Source organism: Coregonus lavaretus (assembly GCF_964263955.1).
Source record: "Coregonus lavaretus genome assembly, contig: HAP1_SCAFFOLD_857, whole genome shotgun sequence".
Lineage (NCBI taxonomy): Eukaryota > Metazoa > Chordata > Actinopteri > Salmoniformes > Salmonidae > Coregonus > Coregonus lavaretus.
The window spans coordinates 140,534-162,850 of record NW_028165394.1 but is presented as its reverse complement, the minus strand read 5'-3'; the positions used below and the strand labels follow the sequence as shown (position 1 = coordinate 162,850).

The 22,317-nt window shown below is 44.0% G+C and overlaps 1 protein-coding gene across 1 annotated transcript; it reads right to left on the bottom strand.

The window, feature by feature from the left end:
• Positions 1–9,873: 9,873 nt before the first annotated feature.
• Positions 9,874–22,262, bottom strand: LOC311115905 (carbohydrate sulfotransferase 3-like). The gene is given in 4 exon segments (XM_084191027.1): positions 9,874–11,067; positions 12,276–12,462; positions 12,869–13,101; positions 21,878–22,262. Coding segments are annotated over 3 exon segments (1,329 nt in total). The 5' UTR covers positions 12,949–13,101; positions 21,878–22,262; the 3' UTR covers positions 9,874–10,005.
• Positions 22,263–22,317: the final 55 nt, after the last annotated feature.

The following is a 22,317-nucleotide window of genomic DNA, read 5'->3' as shown; positions in this document are numbered from 1 at the left end:
CTCTAGTTGCTTTGAGGAGATATAACCATATAACAGGGAGGAGGAGATATAACCATATAACAGGGAGGAGGAGATATAACCATATAACAGGGAGGAGGAGGAGATATAACCATATAACAGGGAGGAGGAGATATAACCATATAACAGGAAGGAGGAGATATAACCATATAACAGGGAGGAGGAGATATAACCATATAACAGGGAGGAGGAGGAGATATAACCATATAACAGGGAGGAGGAGGAGATATAACCATATAACAGGGAGGAGGAGGAGATATAACCATATAACAGGGAGGAGGAGATATAACCATATAACAGGGAGGAGGAGGAGATATAACCATATAACAGGGAGGAGGAGGAGATATAACCATATAACAGGGAGGAGGAGATATAACCATATAACAGGGAGGAGGAGGAGATATAACCATATAACAGGGAGGAGGAGGAGATATAACCATATAACAGGGAGGAGGAGGAGATATAACCATATAACAGGGAGGAGGAGGAGATATAACCATATAACAGGAAGGAGGAGATATAACCATATAACAGGGAGGAGGAGATATAACCATATAACAGGGAGGAGGAGATATAACCATATAACAGGGAGGAGGAGGAGATATAACCATATAACAGGGAGGAGGAGGAGATATAACCATATAACAGGAAGGAGGAGATATAACCAAATAACAGGGAGGAGGAGGAGATATAACCATATAACAGGGAGGAGGAGATATAACCATATAACAGGGAGGAGGAGGAGATATAACCATATAACAGGGAGGAGGAGATATAACCATATAGCAGGGAGGAGGAGATATAACCATATAACAGGGAGGAAGAGGAGATATAACCATATAACAGGGAGGAGGAGATATAACCATATAACAGGAAGGAGGAGGAGATATAACCATATAACAGGGAGGAGGAGGAGATATAACCATATAACAGGGAGGAAGAGGAGATATAACCATATAACAGGGAGGAGGAGGAGATATAACCATATAACAGGAAGGAGGAGATATAACCATATAACAGGGAGGAGGAGATATAACCATATAACAGGGAGGAAGAGGAGATATAACCATATAACAGGGAGGAGGAGATATAACCATATAACAGGAAGGAGGAGGAGATATAACCATATAACAGGGAGGAGGAGGAGATATAACCATATAACAGGGAGGAAGAGGAGATATAACCATATAACAGGGAGGAGGAGGAGATATAACCATATAACAGGAAGGAGGAGATATAACCATATAACAGGGAGGAGGAGGAGATATAACCATATAACAGGAAGGAGGAGATATAACCATATAACAGGGAGGAGGAGATATAACCATATAACAGGGAGGATGAGATATAACCATATAACAGGAAGGAGGAGGAGATATAACCATATAACAGGGAGGAGGAGGAGATATAACCATATAACAGGGAGGAGGAGATATAACCATTTAACAGGGAGGAGGAGATATAACCATATAACAGGGAGGAGGAGATATAACCATATAACAGGGAGGAGGAGATATAACCATATAAAAGGGAGGAGGAGATATAACCATATAACAGGAAGGAGGAGGAGATATAACCATATAACAGGGAGGAGGAGGAGATATAACCATATAACAGGGAGGAGGAGGAGATATAACCATATAACAGGGAGGAGGAGGAGATATAACCATATAACAGGGAGGAGGAGATATAACCATATAACAGGGAGGAGGAGGATATATAACCATATAACAGGAAGGAGGAGATATAACCATATAACAGGGAGGAGGAGGAGATATAACCATATAAATAATAATAATAATATGCCATTTAGCAGACATATAACAGGAAGGAGGAGATATAACCATATAACAGGGAGGAGGAGATATAACCATATAACAGGGAGGATGAGATATAACCATATAACATGAAGGAGGAGCAGATATAACCAAATAACAGGGAGGAGGAGGAGATATAACCATATAACAGGGAGGAGGAGGAGATATATCCATATAACAGGGAGGAGGAGATATAACCATATAACAGGGAGGAGGAGGAGATATAACCATATAACAGGGAGGAGGAGATATAACCATATAATAGGGAGGAGGAGATATAACCATATAACAGGGAGGAGGAGGAGATATAACCATATAACAGGGAGGATGAGATATAACCATATAACAGGGAGGAGGAGGAGATATAACCATATAACAGGGAGGAGGAGATATAACCATATAACAGGGAGGAGGAGGAGATATAACCATATAACAGGGAGGAGGAGATATAACCATATAACAGGAAGGAGGAGGAGATATAACCATATAACAGGGAGGAGGAGATATAACCATATAACAGGGAGGAGGAGATATAACCATATAACAGGGAGGAGGAGGAGATATAACCATATAACAGGGAGGAGGAGATATAACCATATAACAGGAAGGAGGAGGAGATATAACCATATAACAGGGAGGAGGAGATATAACCATATAACAGGGAGGAGGAGGAGATATAACCATATAACAGGGAGGAGGAGATATAACCATATAACAGGGAGGAGGAGATATAACCATATAACAGGGAGGAGGAGATATAACCATATAACAGGGAGGAAGAGATATAACCATATAACAGGGAGGAAGAGGAGATATAACCATATAACAGGGAGCAAGAGGAGATATAACCATATAACAGGGAGGAGGAGATATAACCATATAACAGGGAGGAGGAGATATAACCATATAACAGGGAGGAAGAGGAGATATAACCATATAACAGGGAGGAGGAGATATAACCATATAACAGGGAGGAGGAGGAGATATAACCATATAACAGGGAGGAGGAGGAGATATAACCATATAACAGCGAGGAGGAGGAGATGTAACCATATAACAGGGAGGAGGAGATATAACCATATAACAGGGAGGAGGAGGAAATATAACCATATAACAGGGGGGAGGAGATATAACCATATAACAGGGAGGAGGAGATATAACCATATAACAGGGAGGTGGAGATATAACCATATAACAGGGAGGAGGAGGATATATAACCATATAACAGGGAGGAGGAGGAGATATAACCATATAACAGGGAGGAGGAGGAGATATAACCATATAACAGGGAGGAGGAGATATTACCATATAACAGGGAGGAGGAGGAGATATAACCATATAACAGGGAGGAGGAGATATAACCATATAACAGGGAGGAGGAGATATAACCATATAACAGGGGGGAGGAGATATAACCATATAACAGGGAGGAGGAGATATAACCATATAACAGGGAGGAGGAGGATATATAACCATATAACAGGGAGGAGGAGGAGATATAACCATATAACAGGGAGGAGGAGGAGATATAACCATATAACAGGGAGGAGGAGGAGATATAACAATATAACAGGGAGGAGGAGGAGATATAACCATATAACAGGAAGGAGGAGATATAACCATATAACAGGGAGGAGGAGATATAACCATATAACAGGGAGGAGGAGGAGATATAACCATATAACAGGAAGGAGGAGATATAACCATATAACAGGGAGGAGGATATATAACCATATAACAGGGAGGAGGAGATATAACCATATAACAGGGAGGAGGAGGATATAACCATATAACAGGGAGGAGGAGATATAACCATATAACAGGAAGGAGGAGATATAACCATATAACAGGACATGGAGGCAGGAGGGGGGAGTTTGGAGTGAGATGCCATTATTTCACTTGAACTCATTCTAGGGAGGAAGAGATCGTGGTCCTCTGTAGCTCAGCTGGTAGAGAACGGCGCTTGTAACGCCAAGGTAGTGGGTTCGATCCCTGGCACCACCCATACACAAAAATGTATGCACGCATGACTGTAAGTCGCTTTGGATAAAAGCGTCTGCTAAATGGCATATTATTTTATTATTATCTTTAATTGAGTGGAAAGCGGTTGTTTCTGTGCTATATTTGCCCCACCCGACCTTACAGTGGAGGACTCCACCCTCCCCACATAAAGCCACAGCTGTAATATAACAGTTTATGAATGCCTTGCTTCACCTTATTACGTTTCCCCCAAGAGGACTCAGGTCTCTGATTCCACGGGAATGGTGTGTGTGTGTGTGTGTGTGTGTGTGTGTGTGTGTGTGTGTGTGTGTGTGTGTGTGTGTGTGTGTGTGTGTGTGTGTGTGTGTGTGTGTGTGTGTGTGTGTGTGTGTGTGAGAGAGAGAGAGTGCTTGAGCTAAGGGAGGGGTACATAATCAACCAGTCTACTTGAGATAGACCTACAAAAGGACCAGTGATTTTGTGAATGTGTGGTTGCATTGATTTAGGGGTGTTGCTCTGGTAGCCTACATATGTTATGGTGTACACAGGAACAGGCTGTTTATGACTCCATGTGTATGTGTCCTTGCCTGAGTGTGTGAGAGTGTGTGAGTGTGTGTGTGTGTGTGTGACCCTGCATGTGCATCTGTGTGGAATCAGTGTCCCAGACGACAGCCTCCCAGTGGTCTTTGTAGGCAGGCGTGGTCAGGTGGAGGCAAAATCAGTTATATGTAAAGCTGGAGGAAATTGCTAGGTTGGGAAGACTTAAATAGCTACGCCACCAACATCGTAAACATGCTGTTAGCTGAGCAGCTGGCTCCTACAACCATCATGCTTCCAGCTTCCTCGAAGGCAACGTTGGAGGGTTGGTTGGAGGGTTGGGCTAAGTACAAGCACATGCAGTGGACGGAGCCCAATAGAAGTGTGCCACAACCCCAAACTGTCAGGTCTCCTGTACCGGTTTTTACAGACCTCTTGGTCTGAGTTTCTTTTCTAGATCTTCCATAAAAATGACATGTGATTACAATATCAGGCTACTGTTTGGTTCTACAACTTAGTCATAATAGGAAATGAATTGTATGGCTGAATCAGAGCCATATATTTAGAATGTATGTATTATTATTTAGAATGTATATATTATTATTTAGAATGTATATCTTCTAAATATATTGCTCTGATTCAGGGCTCTCCAACCCTGTTCCTGGAGAGCTACCGACCTGTAGGTTTTTGCTCAAACTAACCTGATTCCGCTTATTAACCAGCTAATTATTAGAATCAGGTGCGCTAGATTAGGGTTGGAGTGAAAACCTACAGGATGGTACAGGGTTGAAGAGCCCTGCTCTGGGCAGGAACAGGGTTGGAGAGCCCTGCTCTGGGATAGAACAGGGTTGGAGAGCCCTGCTCTGGGCAGGAACAGGGGTGGAGAGCCCTGCTCTGGGATGGTACAGGGTTGGAGAGCCCTGCTCTGGGCAGGAACAGGGTTGGAGAGCCCTGCTCTGGGATGGAACAGGGTTGGAGAGCCCTGCTCTGGGATGGAACAGTGTTGGAGAGCCCTGCTCTGGGATGGACCAGGGTTGGAGAGCACTGCTCTGGGATGGAACAGGGTTGGAGAGCACTGCTCTGGGATGGACCAGGGTTGGAGAGCCCTGCTCTGGGATGGAACAGGGTTGGAGAGCCCTGCTCTGGGATGGACCAGGGTTGGAGAGCCCTGCTCTGGGATGGACCAGGGTTGGAGAGCCCTGCTCTGGGCAGGAACAGGGTTGGAGAGCCCTGCTCTGGGATGGACCAGGGTTGGAGAGCCCTGCTCTGGGATTTACCAGGGTTGGAGAGCCCTGCTCTGGGATGGAACAGGGTTGGAGAGCCCTGCTCTGGGATGGAACAGGGTTAGAGAGCTCTGCTCTGGGTTTAATGAAAGGCTAGTTTGCTTCCAATCGGTTTGAGCTTTCTCCAAATGAATAAGCATTAGTACGCTACACATAGAATACATACAGTGCATTCGGAAAGTATTCAGACCTCTTGACTTTTTCCACATTTTGTTACGTTACAGCTTTATTCTAAAATTGATAAAATAAATTGTTTTCCTCATCAATCTACACACAATACCCCATAATGACAAAGCGAAAACAGGTTTTTAGAATTTTTTGCTAATGTATTAAAAATAAAAAAACGGAAATACCTTATTTACATAAGTATTAAGACCCTTTGCTGTGAGACTCAAAATTGAGCTCAGGTGCATCCTGTTTCCATTGATCATCCTTGAGCTGTTTCTACAACTTGATTGGAATCCACCTGTGGTAAATTCAATTGATTGGACATGATTTGGAAAGGCACACACCTGTCTATATAAGGTCCCACAGTTGACAATGATGGTGCCGGAGAAGATGGCTGCGGTTTTACAGCCTTCTAACCAATTGTACTATTATGTGTTTTTTTTCGTGTTATTTGTAATTTATTCTGTACATAATGTTTCTGCCACCGTCTCTTATGACCAAAAATAGCTTCTGGATATCAGGACAGAGATTGCTCACCTCGTATTGGACAAAGATTTTTTCTTCAACGAGTCGGACGCGAAGGATATCCTACAGACACCCGACAAGGCCCAATGCCTATTCCCCCTCAGGTGACTGAAAAGATTTGGCATGGGTCCTCAGATCCTCAAAAAGTTATACAGCTGCACCATCGAGAGCATCCTGACTGGTTGCATCACCGCCTGGTATGGCAACTGCTCGGCCTCCGACCGCAAGGCACTACAGAGGGTAGTGCGTACGGCCCAGTACATCACTGGGGCCAAGCTTCCTGCCATCCAGGACCTCTATACCAGGCGGTGTCAGAGGAAGGCCCTAAAAATTGTCAAAGACTCCAGCCACCCTAGTCATATACTGTTCTCTCTGCTACCGCACGGCAAGCGGTACCGGAGCGCCAAGTCTAGGTCCAAAAGGCTTCTTAACAGCATCTACCCCGAAGCCATAAGACTCCTGAACACCTAATCATGGCTACCTGGACTATTTGCATTGCCCCCCCACCCCATCCCCCTCTTTTACGCTGCTGCTACTCTGTTTATTATTTATGCATAGTCACTTTAACTGTACCCACATGTACATATTACCTCAATTACCTCGACTAACCGGTGCCCCCGTACATTGACTCTGTACCGGTACCCCATGTATACAGCCTCCCTACTGTTATTTTATCTTACTGCTGCTCTTTAATTATTTGCTATTGTTTTTTTGTTTTTTTTACTTATCTATTTTTTACTGAACCATTATTATTATTATTATTACTTTTTTTTACTGCATTGTTGGTTAAGGGCTTGTAAGTAAGCATTTCACTGTAATGTCTACACCTTTGTATTCGGTGGATGTGGCAAATAAAATTTGATTTGATTTGATTTGACAGTGCATGTCAGAGTAAAAACCAAGCCATGAGGTCGAAGGAATTGTCCGTAGAGCTCCGAGATAGGATTGTGTCGAGGCACAGATCTGGGGAAAGGTACCAAAAACGTTTTGCAGCATTGAAGGTCCCCAAGAACACAGTGGCCTCCATCATTCTTAAATGGAAGAAGTTTGGAACCACCAAGACTCTTCCTAGAGCTGGCCGCCCAGCCAAACTGAGCTATCGGGGGAGATGGGCCTTGGTCAGGGAGATGACCAAGTACCCGATGGTCCCTCTGACAGAGCTCCAGAGTTCCTCTGTGGAGATGGGAGAACCTTCCAGAAGGATAACCATCTCTGCAGGACTCCACCAATCAGGCCTTTATGGTAGAGTGGCCAGACGGAAGCCACTCCTCAGTAAAAGGCACGACAGACCGCTTGGAGTTTGCCAATAATCACCTAAACAAGATTCTCTGGTCTGATGAAAGCAAGATTGAACTCTTTGGCCTGAATGCCAAGTGTCACGTCTGGAGGAAACCTGGCACCATCGCTACGGTGAAGCATGATGGTGGCAGCATCATGCTGTGGGGATGTTTTTCATCGGCATGGACTGGGAGACTAGTCAGTATCGAAGGAAAGATAAACAGAGCAAAGTACAGAGAGATCCTTGATGAAAACCTGCTCCAGAGCACTCAGGACCTCAGACTGGGGCAAAGGTTCACCTTCCAACAGGACAACGACCCCAAGCACACAGCCAAGACAACGCAGGAGTGGCTTCGGGACAAGTCTCTGAATGTCCATGAGTGGCCCAGCCAGAGTCCAGACTTGAACCCGATCAAACATCTCTGTAGAGACCTGAAAATAGCTGTGCAGCGACGCTCCCAATTCAACCTGACAGAGCTTGAGAGGATCTGCAGAGAACAATGGGAGAAACTCCCCAAATACAGGTGTGCCAAGCTTGTAGCATCATACCCAAGAAGACTCGAGGCTGTAATCACTGCCAAAGGTGTTTCAACAAAGTACTGAGTAAAGGGTCTGAATACTTATGTAAATGTAATATTTCAGTTTTTTATTTTTAATACATTTGCAAACATTTCTTACAACCTTTTTTTATTTGTCATTATGCGGTATTATGTGTAGATTGATTAGGGGATTTTTTTTTTGTCCATTTTAGAATAAGGCTGTAACGTAACAAAATGTGGAAAAAGTCAAGGGATCTGAATTATTTCCGAATGCACTGTTTTTGAAGAAATGTCACCTTACAGTTTAAAATACATCTGACAGCAAAACAAGTAAACGTGTCAATATTCAATTTACTTGTACAGTAAAAGGCCAAACAATCACACAACAATTGAAAATTCCACTGAAATGAAAAGCAAAGGATTTAACTTAACAACAGAAGGAGAAAAGGCATTGACATACAGACAAACCCATACTGCCTCCCAAATGGTACTCACTTCCCTACGTAGTGCACTACCTTTGACCAGAGCCCTATGGGGCCTGGTCAAAAATAGTGCACTGTATAGGAAATAGGATGCCATTTGGAATGTACGCCCAGTCTTTTAGTCCCCTGGTCCTCTTCTCTTCCATTATCACCAGCCAGGAGACTAGTGTCAATGGACAGAAAGCTGCTGATTAATCTCACACAATTCTGCAAACCAGCTGCAGGAGGAATGTCTGTGTCTATTCCCTATAGTGCACTATGGGGAATAGGAAGCCATTTGGGATGCAGTCTGTCTGTACATACAAAACCACTGTAGACATCTGTTTCTACAGAATGAGTCGCTACACTCACCGTCGACTTCCACAATGTGAAACGCTAACAGCCAATTAAAACTAAAACAGTAACATGCATGTACAGCTACTCAGCCACCTAGCCTATGTGTGCGTGAAACAGACCTGGGTTCAAATAGTATTCAAAATAATAATATTACTTTAGCTAGGCTTGATTGAGCTTGCCTGGTGCTATTAACCAATAGACTAATCGCAATACTGCAAACACCGCTCCTGGCAGGCTAAAGCAAATGCTAAAAGTATATGAAAGATTTCTAATACTATTTGAACCCAGGTCTGGAAGTATGGGTCCCATCAGTTAGCGGGGAGAAAACTATCCATCTATGTAGCATGTGCAAAAGCCATAGCCATAATCTCTCAATCTCAATACAAATAAAATAATATATTAAATTAACATGAAAGAACATCCCTTCTTTATGGTAAATGATATAGAAAATACAAGACCAAAACCTTGGAATGCCCTACTAGTATCCTGCTATCCACACACACAGAGCAAGTCATTCATTTAGCTACCTTCTCTACAGCTCAGTTCAAAAGCAGCTACTGTTATTAACCCATGGCTAGCTTGACAGAAAAAAAATACATTTCAATTGGCAAACTGTTCAAGGACTCAAGCTTGGCCACTCTACAACCAGATTTGGTTTAAAAAGTATGACTTGGTTTGGGGTGACAAGGTGACAAAGGTGCGTAACAAACAACTTTAATACCATGTAGTACTCATAAAACAAGGGTTTTCTTTTGTTAAATATTCCTGTAAAGCGTTAAAAGGTAGTACCTGTTTTTGTCTTCATTCAATCGTTTTTTCCACAATTACACACATAAATGTGTATTTCTTTCTACACCCTGGAGTGTAACATGTTATCATTTAATATATATATATATATATATATATATATAAAGGGTCTTATACATTACTCTGTTGTAGACTAGTACAGTCCCCAATAAATATCCTCACAACAATCACTTCATAATCGTATCTGTATGTCCACTTTGTCTGTTGAGCAGAGTTCAGAGTTACAGTAAAATGTCTACGAAAAGTTTTGTATGAAAACCTTTTCTTCGATCAAACTGATAGACTTGTCCGTCAGCATCGCCTCGCTGTTCACAAACCTGTACCCAAACAGTTTCATCGTGGGTCCACAAACTCTCTGCACCACCTGGGCTAGTTTGTACGGTATGCTGAACCTCCATTTCTCTACTTGCTCGGAGGAGTTCTTCTGTGTTGAATAAACTCCGCTAGTCTCATTGGAAGCCTGGGTGTTCTTTAGTACCCAGTCTTTCACCTGAGGAGTGAACGGGATCCCGGTGAACTTGTACATCTCCGCTGCCTTCCTCATAGGGAATCTAGCGATATCCTCGTACCGCACTAGCATGTACCTCCGCCTCAGCCACGACGGCTGCCTCAGGCCCACCTCCGCAGACATCCTGATGTTGTCGCAGTTCCCTTTCAGCTTCCTCACCTCGTCGTCGTCAATGGGCACGTCCCCGTCCACGGCCCACTTCTTCCAGTTGTTGTACTTTGCAGAGAAGGCCACCATGCGCGAGGCCAGAACCGCCCTGGGGTCCCTCACCAGCTGGATGAACTTGATATCCAGACGAGGGTCCTCAGCGAGGGGTCTCAGGGTCTCCAGCTGACGCACCCGGACGGATTTAATGGCCCTGTGCTCCTTCTGCTGGCATGACTCGGACGCCATGGTCAGGTTGAGGGGACCACACTTCCTGGTCCGGCAGTGGTAGCGCTCAAATACTTTCTTAACAAACGGGCTACAGACGGACTCCTCACAGAGAGAGCTGCTAGATTCTCTCCTGAACAGGGCTGAGGTGACGTGGTCTACAGGAAGTGGGTCAATAAAGCTCTCCAGAGGGGTGAAGTCGCACAGGAAGAGCCCCTGGAGGACTTCTCGGTAGGCCCGGGCGGCGGCCGTGGCATTGGTCCCGCCGGTCTCTAACGTCAGCGACCTCTCGACGTGCCACAGCGGCTCGAACAGGTAGAACATGTTGTCGCCCTGCTGGTTGAAGAACTCGCCCACGAAGGAGGAGCCTGTCCGCGTGGTGGCCAATAGGAGGATGTGCTTTCTGTTTCCTGCTGATCCTATGACCTCTGACCTACAATACAGTACAAATTACAAAAATGTATTGTCCAATGTCAAATCGGATCGGATACATTTTTTAAAACGTTATTCCCAACCCCTTGGACACCACACATATAAATACAGATCAGGAGTGGGGACACCATTATGCTAGCTTAAGGAACATCTTTACTGAGACAAAATAGGATATGTTACACACAGCATTATAGGTAATGTAGTATCAATCAATCAATCACATTTATTTGATGAAGCCCTTTTTACGTCAGCAGTTGTCACAAAGTGCTTTACAGATACCCAGCCTAAAACCCCAAAAAGCAAGCAATGGAGAGGCAGAAGCACAGTGTCTAGGAAAAACACCCTAGATGGCAAGAACCTAGGAAGAAACTTAGAGAGGAACCAGGCTCTGAGGGGTGGCCAGTCCTATCCTGGCTGTACAGGGTAGAGAGGAACCAGGCTCTGAGGGGTGGCCAGTCCCCTCCTGGCTGTACTGGGTAGAGAGGAAACAGGTTCTGAGGGGTGGCCAGTCCTCTCCTGGCTGTACTGGGTAGAGAGGAACCAGGCTCTGAGGGGTGGCCAGTCCTCTACTGGCTATGCAGGGTAGAGAGGAACCAGGCTCTGAGGGGTGGCCAGTCCTATCCTTGCTGTACATGGTAGAGAGGAAACAGGTTCTGAGGGGTGGCCAGTCCTCTCCTGGCTGTACTGGGTAGAGAGGAACCAGGCTCTGAGGGGTGGCCAGTCCTCTCCTGGTTGTACTGGGTAGAGAGGAACCAGGCTCTGAAGGGTGGCCAGTCCTCTCCTGGTTGTACAGGGTAGAGAGGAACCAGGCTCTGAGGCGTGGCCAGTCCTCTCCTGGCTGTACTGGGTAGAGAGGAACCAGGCTCTGAGGGGTGGCCAGTCCTCTCCTGGCTGTACTGGGTAGAGAGGAACCAGGCTCTGAGGGGTGGCCAGTCCTCTCCTAGTTGTACTGGGTAGAGAGGAACCAGGCTCTGAGGGGTGGCCAGTCCCCTCCTGGCTGTACTGGGTAGAGAGGAACCAGGCTCTGAGGGGTGGCCAGTCCTCTCCTGGCTGTACTGGGTAGAGAGGAACCAGGCTCTGAGGCGTGGCCAGTCCTCTCCTGGCTGTACTGGGTAGAGATTTAAGAGTGCATGTGACCATTAAGGCCAGACTGTTTGTCTTAATGTATGATAAATAGTATATGATGCTACACACACAGACCTCTGCTCGGTGTAGTTCTCCAGACGTCTCTTCATGAGGGTGAAAGCAGGGTCCAGCTTGCTCAGCGTAGTGAAGGAGGAGCCATTGAACTTCAGGAGACCCAGGGCTGAGGCTGGGGCAGAGTTACTGGGCTGGAGGGGTGTCTGGGGGGTCTGCTTTGGGGTGAGCTTGTCTGAGACCCTAAAAGACAGTGTTAAACAATGTATTTATATTTTTTTATGTTTTATAGTTTAGAAGACCATCTTATCCTCAGACAGTGAATTCAATCAAAGTAAGTAAACAACCAATGCAATTGAAGCCTTGACAGCATGACTACTTCATCCAATCAGACAAATTGGAGAAAAAAAAACAGCATGTGAGTAGCTGAAACAAATGTTCCAAACACACAGCTCTGAATAAAGGTGAGTCTGTTCCAATCTGAGGGAGATCAGTACAACAGGCAGGCTTAACACACACACACACACACACACACACACACTCTCTCTTTCTCTCTCTCTCTCTCTCTCTCTCTCTCTCTCTCTCTCTCTCTCTCTCCCTCTCTCTTGCTCTCTCTCTCTGTTGATCATGGAGATGGGCTTAGGTTTACCGTGAGATAATATTGTTTTCCTTCTCAATGATGACCAGTGCCACAATGAAGACAAGGGAGATGGAGTACTTCAACCTCATTCTGTGATGTAGCTGTGCTGGGATATGCTGCTGTCACGGACTGTCTTCTTAATAGGTTCTGCCAATCCTCTTCTCCAGACTCCAGCTGCCTGTTCAAAGAGTCCTCCACTTGTTCGTTGTTGTATTTCCCATCGTAAAGACGGCTGTTTCATTCTGCAAAATGAAATGAGCATTAATAAACTGTCAGTCACACTTTTCAACGCTATAGTACTGTAAACAAGAACACAAACCTTAAATGACTTAAATTGTTATAGTAAAGATGACTTAAATTGTTATAGTAAAGTTGTGTTAGATTAAATCTAATCTGTTGATAACCAGTCAAATGGAGGAGAAAGTAGCACAGGTTCTACATATATAGCTTGATGTAAATGTATCAGTGCCTTGTCGCTTAGTCAGCATGTTGTAGCCTATAATAATAATAGTAATAATAAGCCATTTAGCAGACGCTTTTATCCAAAGCGACTTACAGTCATGCGTGCATACATTTTGTGTATGGGTGGTGCCGGGGATCAAACCCACTACCCTGGCGTTACAAGCGCCGTGCTCTACCAGCTGAGCTACAGAGGACCACTAAGCCCGTATAGCCTTAGTCAGCATGTTGTAGCCTTAGTCAGCATGTTGTAGCCTTAGTCAGCATGTTGTAGCCTTAGTCAGCATGTTGTAGCCTTAGTCAGCATGTTGTAGCCTTAGTCAGCATGTTGTAGCCTTAGTCAGCATGTTGTAGCCTGTGTCTCCCGAGTGGCGCAGTGGTCTAAGGCACTGTGTCACTAGAGATCCTGGTTCGAATCCAGGCTCTGTCATAGCCGGCCGCGCCTGGGAGACCCATGGGGCGGCGCACAATTGATCCAGGGTAGGGGAGGGACTGGCCGGCAGGGATGTAGCTCAGTTGGTGAAGCATGACGTTTGCAACACCAGGGTTGTGGGTTTGATTCCCACGGGGGGCCAGTATGATAAAATAAAATCATGTATGCACTCACTAACTGTAAGTCGCTCTGGATAAGAGCGTCTGGTAAATGAGGTGGGGTTTTAATAGCTATTCTTTTTTTTGTGTCATGCTAGCTTCCCATCCATTGGTGTAAGACCCCTTTTCCGGGAGAGGATAATATAATTTCATATTTCAGTGGTGTAAGAATAGAAAGTGGCAGAGTGGTTTCACCGGGGGAATTTAATCTGCTACTTCCCTTGGGTCGGTCTGTGTTATCTTTAGGGCTACAGGGGGATTTCAAGAACATGCTTACAGTGGGCCACCCACCATGCTAGTGTTGAAAGCTGGTGACCCCCCAGAGATAAAACAATGTTCGCTCAGACTGAGTCTCTCTCTGTCTCTCTGTCTTGCATCTAATGGTGATAATAGCATAAAAATGTGTTTGTAACATGACCCATACACAGCGGAACAAAATATCTTGGCTTTGAATGCAACCAACACTGCCAAACACAAAAGTATGTGCTCGTCGGACATCTCATTTCAAAATCATGGGCGTTAACATGGAGTTGGTCCCCCCTTTGCTGCTATAACAGCCTCCACTCTTCTGGGAAGGCTTTCCACTAGATGTTGGAACATTGCTGTGGGGGACTTACTTCCATTCAGCCACAAGAGCATTAGTGAGGTCGGACACTGATGTTGAGCAATTAGGCCTGGCTCGCAGTCGGTGTTCCAATTCATCCCAAAGGTATTCAATGGGGTTGAGGTCAGGGCTCTGTGCAGGCCAGTCATGTTCTTCCACACCCATCTCAACAAACCATTTCTGTATGGACCTCACTTTGTGCATGGGGGCATTGTCATGCTGAAACAGGAAAGGGCCTTCCCCACAAAGTTGGAAGAACAGAATCGTCTAGAATGTCATTGTATGCTGTAGCGTTAGGATTTCCTTTCACTGGAACTAAGGGGCCTAGCCCGAACCATGAAAAACAGCCCCAGACCATTATTCCTCCTCCATCAACCTTTACAGTTGGCACTATGCATTGGGGCTAGGCGCTTCAGCACTCGGTGGTCCCGTTCTGTGAGCTTGTGTGGCCTACAACTTCGCGGCTGAGCCGTTGTTGCTCCTAGACGTTTCCACTTCACAGTAACAGCACTTACAGTTGACCGGGGCAGCTCTAGCAGGGCAGAAATTTGACGAACTGACTTGTTGGAAAGGTGGCATCCTATGACGGTGCCACGTTGAAAGTCACTGAGCTCTTCAGTATGGGCCATTCTACTGGCTGTGTGCTCGATTTTATACACCTGTCAGCAACGAGTGTGGCTGAAATAGCCAAATCCACTCATTTGAAGAGGCGTCCACATACTGCTGGTCAAGTAGTGTATGTCACCAAGGTACCCAACCCACTTCAGTCTACCAGCGGCTCCTTTATGTCAACACTCAATGAGGTATTTTCAGAGAAGACTCAAGAGCCACTCAGTGACATGTTCAGCCGGCTACTGGAATAAACCACCGTCTGGTGAAGACATACTGTAGCCTGGTCCCAGATCTGTTGGTGCTGTCTTACCACCTCCTAGTTGTTCCTTCAATGACAATGAAAATAGGAGTTCACAAGTTAGCACAAACAGATCTGGGATCAGGCAGGTAGGAACGTTGGGCCAGTAACTGAAAGGTTTGCTGGATCGAATCCCAGAGCTGTCAAGGTAAAAAAAATCTGTCGTTCTGAGCAAGGCAGTTAACCCACTATTCCCTGGGCTCTGATGATGTCGATTAAGGCAGCCCCCCCCCCTGCAGCTCTCTGTTTCAGAGAGGTTGGGTTAAATGCGGAAGACACATTTCAGTTGTATAACTGACTAGGTATCCCATATTCATGGGTTGCATGTTTCGTCACAATAATGTTTTGGACTGATGCCCGACTGAGCATTCTACTCAATGCATCGTCAATGAGCGTTGATAAAGATTTCATCAAAAGTGCATTACAGTGGCTTGGAAATACAATAATGACATTCAAAAGGAGGCAAATAATTAGTAGAAAACCTTTTGTCATCATTTTGATGTCGCCAGATTGACTTTAAATGCAGTATAACGTTAGCTAGATAGCTAAGATTGAGGGGAAGCCACCGGATTTTAGCTAGCTAACGTTAGCATTGACAGCAATTTTTTTTTAAGGACTTTGCTAGCTAATGACAACATTGCCATCCATCTAAAGAAATTTTGACGACATGATAATGCTGGCAAAGATGTTTCCTACTAAATATTTGATTACTTTAGCATTGTAATTGTATTTCCAGACACTATAGTGTAATTTAGACTAAATAGTATTTAGCCTCCGTCCAGAAGGACTGGGTTTATCACCACTTTAGGGCACCACTATGGCGCCACCGGCAGAGGGCGGCTTGGGAATGTTCTTAACAATGGCATGACGCAACCGAGTGAAGGAGGTGAAACCTATGAATAGTGAAGAAGGGCTTTCAGTATTCCAACAGAGAGCTCCCAGACTGAGCCCCTTAAACAGTGACCTAAAACTGCACTAAAACAGCACAGAGGCAAAAGTAAACAGAAACTGAGGGGGAAAACCTGCTTGTCACAGGGCCATAAATTGTAGCCATTATGAGACTGTGAGAGTGTGAGCAAGCAGGGCTGCAGTAGGATATGAAACCTGGTGTGCGTCCCAAATGTTACCCAATACCCTTCATAGTGCACTACTTTAGATCAGGTCCCATAGGGGGAATATTGTGCCATTTGGGACACATCCCTAGCTGTACCTGCTTGCAGAGTAGGTAGGGTCTATCCATTGAAGACAAAGACGGATTTAATGGGGCCTATTTAGGGATATCCTGCCCATTCTGCTGAAGGATTACTATAATGTTACTTTTGGGATAATGTCAGCTTGGCTTTAATCCCTGACTAATGCTCCAGGATGAAAGGGGCATTCTGGGATTCTAAGTAAACAAAAGCGGTCAACCCGCCACTCATTTTTTTGTAAACAACTGAAGGGTGTGGGCTGGAGAAATGTAACCACTCTTAAATGAAGTTATATTCTTCAAATATCAATGGCTATATATAATTCATCTAAAAATCCAAAAATGGATGTACCAATCCCAGATTGCCACTTTAAACAGTAGAAAGGGTACCTTACATGACGAGAGACTGTGGCCATTCACCCACAGTAAAAGTACTACATTGATTGAGGTGATGATTGAGGTGAAAATGTACATCACTATTGAACCGGTTTGATATAATGACCCATTCAATGAGAAGACACAGGTTAACCGTTGCTTATGTGTCTGCCACCACAAAACCAGCTGTAGACCAACAACACTATGGTATCTTTCTATTCAAATGTCCATCTACTATCGAGTCAGGAAAAGTGTATAAACATGAAGCAGAACTTGTAAACCATCTGCTTTAACCGTATATATAGCTGGTGTTAATACATTTTTCAAAAGGCACATCTGTGTCTGTGACAAGGTCAGTTCATTAGGACCCTCTAATGGTAGCTACAGTAGCCTGTGATCATTAATACTGCATCCCAAGTGGCACCCTATTCGTTACCTAGTGCACTACTTTTTACCAGATCCCTAAAGGCGCTGCCCTGGTCAAAAGATGTGCACTATATATGGAATAAGGTGCCATTTGGGCCGCATGATGTGGAAAACGTCTGCCGGCTCCCGAGTGGCGCAGCGGTCTAAGGCACTGCATTTCAGTGTTTGAGGCGTCACTACAGACCCCCTGGTTCGATTTCAGGCTGTGTCACAATCCGGCCGTGATTGGGAGTCCCATAGGGCGGTGCGCAATTGGCCCAGCGTCGTCCGGGTTTGGCCGGGGTACACCGTCATTGTAAATAAGAGTTTGTTCTTAACTGACTTGCCTAGTTAAATAAATAAAAACAATGAGGTCCCTCTAACAGTGGCAACAGTAAAAGGCTGTGATCATTAAAGATCCTGAGATCATTAAAGATCCAATGACCGGCTCAGAGATCAAACCGCTCCCTATATACGGCACTACTTTTGACCAGAACCTCTTAGGTACGGGATTACAATGATGACAGAACTACGCCAGTTTGTATTTTGAATGTTGTGGTTGCACGTTGAGATTCGTGGTTGCAAGTACGATTCGCAAATGTGTAATTTTAATTTTGCAAGCTTGTATCATGATGTGTGAAAGATTAAACAGCGGTCGCAAACTTGTAACTTGACATTTGTAACTTTACATTTTCAGAATTATTACAAATCCATTTACAAAAATGAATGTTCTGCTGTGAATCAAAAATACACTTGCAGATTTTGAAACTGCGCGCCCTCTGAGTTCTCTCAATGTTGTCACGTTACCAAGAGATTCATAAGCTTGTAGAAAGTGCCTCTGCTGTAGCCAGTCCAAAAGACTGCAAATCTAAACTCCCAAAATGACTAGACAGCTTCTGTGAAATTCTCTCAAAAAGTGAATGAGTTCTAGGACTTACAGTAAAAGTTTTGAATTGGAACTAGACCAAGCACTCACTGTTGACGTGGACTAGTCAGTTATCACAGTACACTGAGTCTGTGTTTTCCCCAGAGAGGAAATCTCCCTCTGAACATCTCCGTCTTACACCGCATGCCACAGACACAAAGGTCTCTCACAGAGTTCAGACTGTAAAAAACCTTCTGGCCTGAGATCACAGCACTATGGCTCCCAGGGTTGCATGGTTGACGTTTATTGTCATGAGTCTTGCCCTGGAGGCAGAACTGAGTGGGTTCCGCTAGATGGGCCAGCTGCAAAGTCAAAATTGTCGATATTGTAAATTTAAGGTTAGGGTTAGGAATTAGGGTTAGCAGTGTGGTTAAGGTTAGGGTTGGGTTTGAAATCAGATTTTCTGACTTTCTGGCTGTGCCAGCTAGTGACCACTGCAGAGCTGCCTCCAGTACATGAGTAATCTCAATAAATGCCAACCTGCCGGCCTGTTTGGATCCCTGCCATGCCAAGACCTGAGGTGTAACATTTTACTCATTGGAAAACCATTGTACTCTCCCAAAGGGTTTTCTTTGTCGGTGCGTAAAAATCAGTTAGTCACAAGAAATACAGTACGTCCGCACAGCGAGGGCCCAGTGTCCCTTACACATCAATTGGTCAGTGACTAAAGATCCCAACCCAGTCCTTTTTTTTTATTCACTCTGTGGCTCTTTCACAATTCATCCTTTCTCAATTCCCTGCGGCCTTTCTCCTCAAAATACATTGGAGGATTAGGTCATAGGGGATGGACCTTGGATCTTTTCCTCCAATGCTGTTTCAGAAGGAAGCGAAGAAAGGGGACGCGAGGAATCATGGAAAGACTAATTGAGGAGGACATTTGAGTGCATGCATGAGCGGTGCTCATCATCATATAGCCACAGACCACAGACAATGGGAGAAATGCCAGGGGAAATGAGAAGGGAAATACATTGAGAGCTTCATGACGATTGCTTAACAATTGCTCATAGCTGGATGAAGATTGCTTCATTTGTTATTTGTCATACTGGTGATTTTTGGCATAGTTCAATAACACCATGTAACTATGTTGGGTCCAATGGTTGTTGTCTAACACGCTGTATTTGTACCTTCAGTGAAATCTGTACTACACTACATATACAGCAGTCCCATAGCATGAGCTATACGGAACGGATCACTGTGAAAACCATCAAAAGAACATCCACGAAAATAGTATTTTCTTTCAAATGGATTCATGATTTATAATGTAAGCCAGTACACACCAATTATCTGAGCTTATTATCCCATAGAAGCGTGGTGTCAGAAAGAGCTCATCTTTATAGAGCTGCCATCGAAACATTCACAACCCACTGAGGCGTATGACACATTTGATGATCAGCTCATGAAGGAACCACCATCTCCCCATTTATCATCACGTTACAAATGCTTTTAATGGATGCCTCCTTCTTAAGGCTCAAATATGATCGTTTTTTTTCATGAAAGGGGACTGAAGATAGAAGAGCCAGTGTGACAATCACATTTGTATCCATTTCTCTGTGTGAAATTTCAATTAATGCAGTCAGTGAAGCTTGAACAACATATGGTTTTATTTTCACCTGATCTGGCGGTGCAAAGCAGTGTATCAAGTGAAATCTTGAATAATTTCAGAATAGAAGCGATCTGCAGTTGTTTTTTTTACTCTACCTTGACAAAGTAATTAACATTGCAGGTACATTAGGCTATCATAGGCACCACAGACATACAGCAACATGACATCAACTCAGGTGATTTTGCCTTACCCCTATCAACAGACGTTTAGCTTGACATACTGTAATACTGTAAATCCACAGGGCTATTTAAACTAGTCTACATGATAAAGTAGAGGCTGTGCCCCATTGTGGAGTCTGGGGGATCGTACCCCCATGGCAGGTTGGCTCATATTTACAGAGAGCAGTTCAGTGGTTCCTCTGTAATGGATGTAGCCTGGACTCAGATCTCTTTGTGCTGTCTTGCCAAACCCTGTGGCCATTGGCAAGAAAGTACAAACAGATCTGGGACCAGGCTAAGATCAAGATGACTTTATTGGTCAATAGCACACAAGGTCCAACTGAAATGTTACTTCCGCTTTTAACCCAACCCCTCCGAAAGACACACATACAGTGCATTCGCAAAGTATTCAGACCCCTTGACTTTTTCCACATTTTGTTACATTACAGCCTTATTCTAAAATAGATTAAATATATTTGTTTTCCTCATCAATCTACACACAATACCCCATAAAGACAAAGCAAAAACAGGTTTTTAGAAATTTTTGCAAATGTATAAAAAATGAAAAAAAAAAAAACAGGAACAACTTATTTACATAAGTATTCAGACCCTTTGCTATGAGACTCGAAATTGAGCTCAGGTGCATCCTGTTTCCATTGATCATCCTTGAGATGTTTCCACAACTTGATTGGAGTCCACCTGTGGTCAATTCTATTGATTGGACATGATTTGGAAAGGAACACACCTGTCTATAGAAGGTCCCACAGTTGACAGTGCATGTCAGAGCAAAGACCAAGCCATAAGGTCGAAGGAAATCAAATCAAATCAAATCAAAAACCTAGCCATGAGGTCGAAGGAATTCAATTCAAATCAAATCAAATGTTATTTGTCACCTGCGCCGAATACAACCGGTGTAGACCTTACAGTGAAACGCTTTCTTACAAGCTCTTAACCAACAATGCAGTTTTAAGAAAAATAAGTGATAAGTAAATTTTTTTAATTAAAAATAATTAAAAAGCAGCAGTAAAATAAAATAACAGTAGGGAGGCTATATACAGGGGGTACCGGTACAGAGTCAATGTGCGGGGGCACAGGTTAGTCATGGTAATTAAAGGTAATATGTACATGTGGATAGAGTGTATCCGTTGTCCGTAGAGCTCAGAGACAGGATTGCGTCGAGGCACAGATCTGGGGAAGGGTACCAGAAAATGTCTGCAGCATTGAAGGTCCCCAAGAACACAGTGGCCTCCATCATTCTTAAATGGAAGAAGTTTGGAACCACCAAGACTCTTCCTAGAGCTGGCAGCCCGGACAAACTGAGCAATCGGGGGCTGTATTGGATCCTGACAAGCTGGCACATTGACAGAGGGCAGCGCTGGCATCATTTCACTGTGGCTTGTTTGATACCCTAGAAGCCCTCATCCATTGGTGGTGCTTCCAGCTCATGCAGGTATACCCAGCCATTAAAAAGATGGCGTTTGGTCTTTAGAAATGAATAGCCACGAGCTATCAGGTGATATACAGCACAAACCTTGTCTAGTCATCCGCACTGGATACAATACATCATTTATACAGCAGGAAGTCCTCATACAGTAATGAGTTAATAGGCTAGTAATAAAGTAGTAATACATAATCAATAAAGTCATCAATAGAGCATGCCATGTTATTCATTCTCAAATAATGAAAAGTAGCAAACACTTTTTTTAAATAATGAAAATAATAAAGCAACAACTTTTTTTTTTTTTTTTAATGAAATCATTTATAAAAACGAACTTGGTTTAAAACTGAGCATTCCTTACCATTTTATTTTGAAGCTCTCAAGCAACCAGTCGCCTAATCGACAGTTGTGCGCTCGATGTGTTCCCTCATGGTCTAACCCTCCAAAAGCACGCTGCCTTATTCATGAACAAAAGGCACCTTGTGTGGGAAAACTTCATAACCCACTCCATGTCCGTTAGGCTATTTCTAATATCCCCAAGATGATTCCATAGACGAAGGTAGGCTACTAAAATACGCAAGCAAAAGTTGACATTTTAGAAAGAAAAGTTTAGAAATAAAAGAAGTATCTCAAACTGTCCACACGAAATATAAAGAAAATAAACTCAGATCAATAATGAGAAGAAATTAACTGGGGGAAGATATGTGTAACAAAAAAACAAAACATTAACGGTTGGAAAATAATAATTTTACACCTCTAATCGCAACGAAAGAGCAGGAACTCCAACCGTGACCGAGTGTG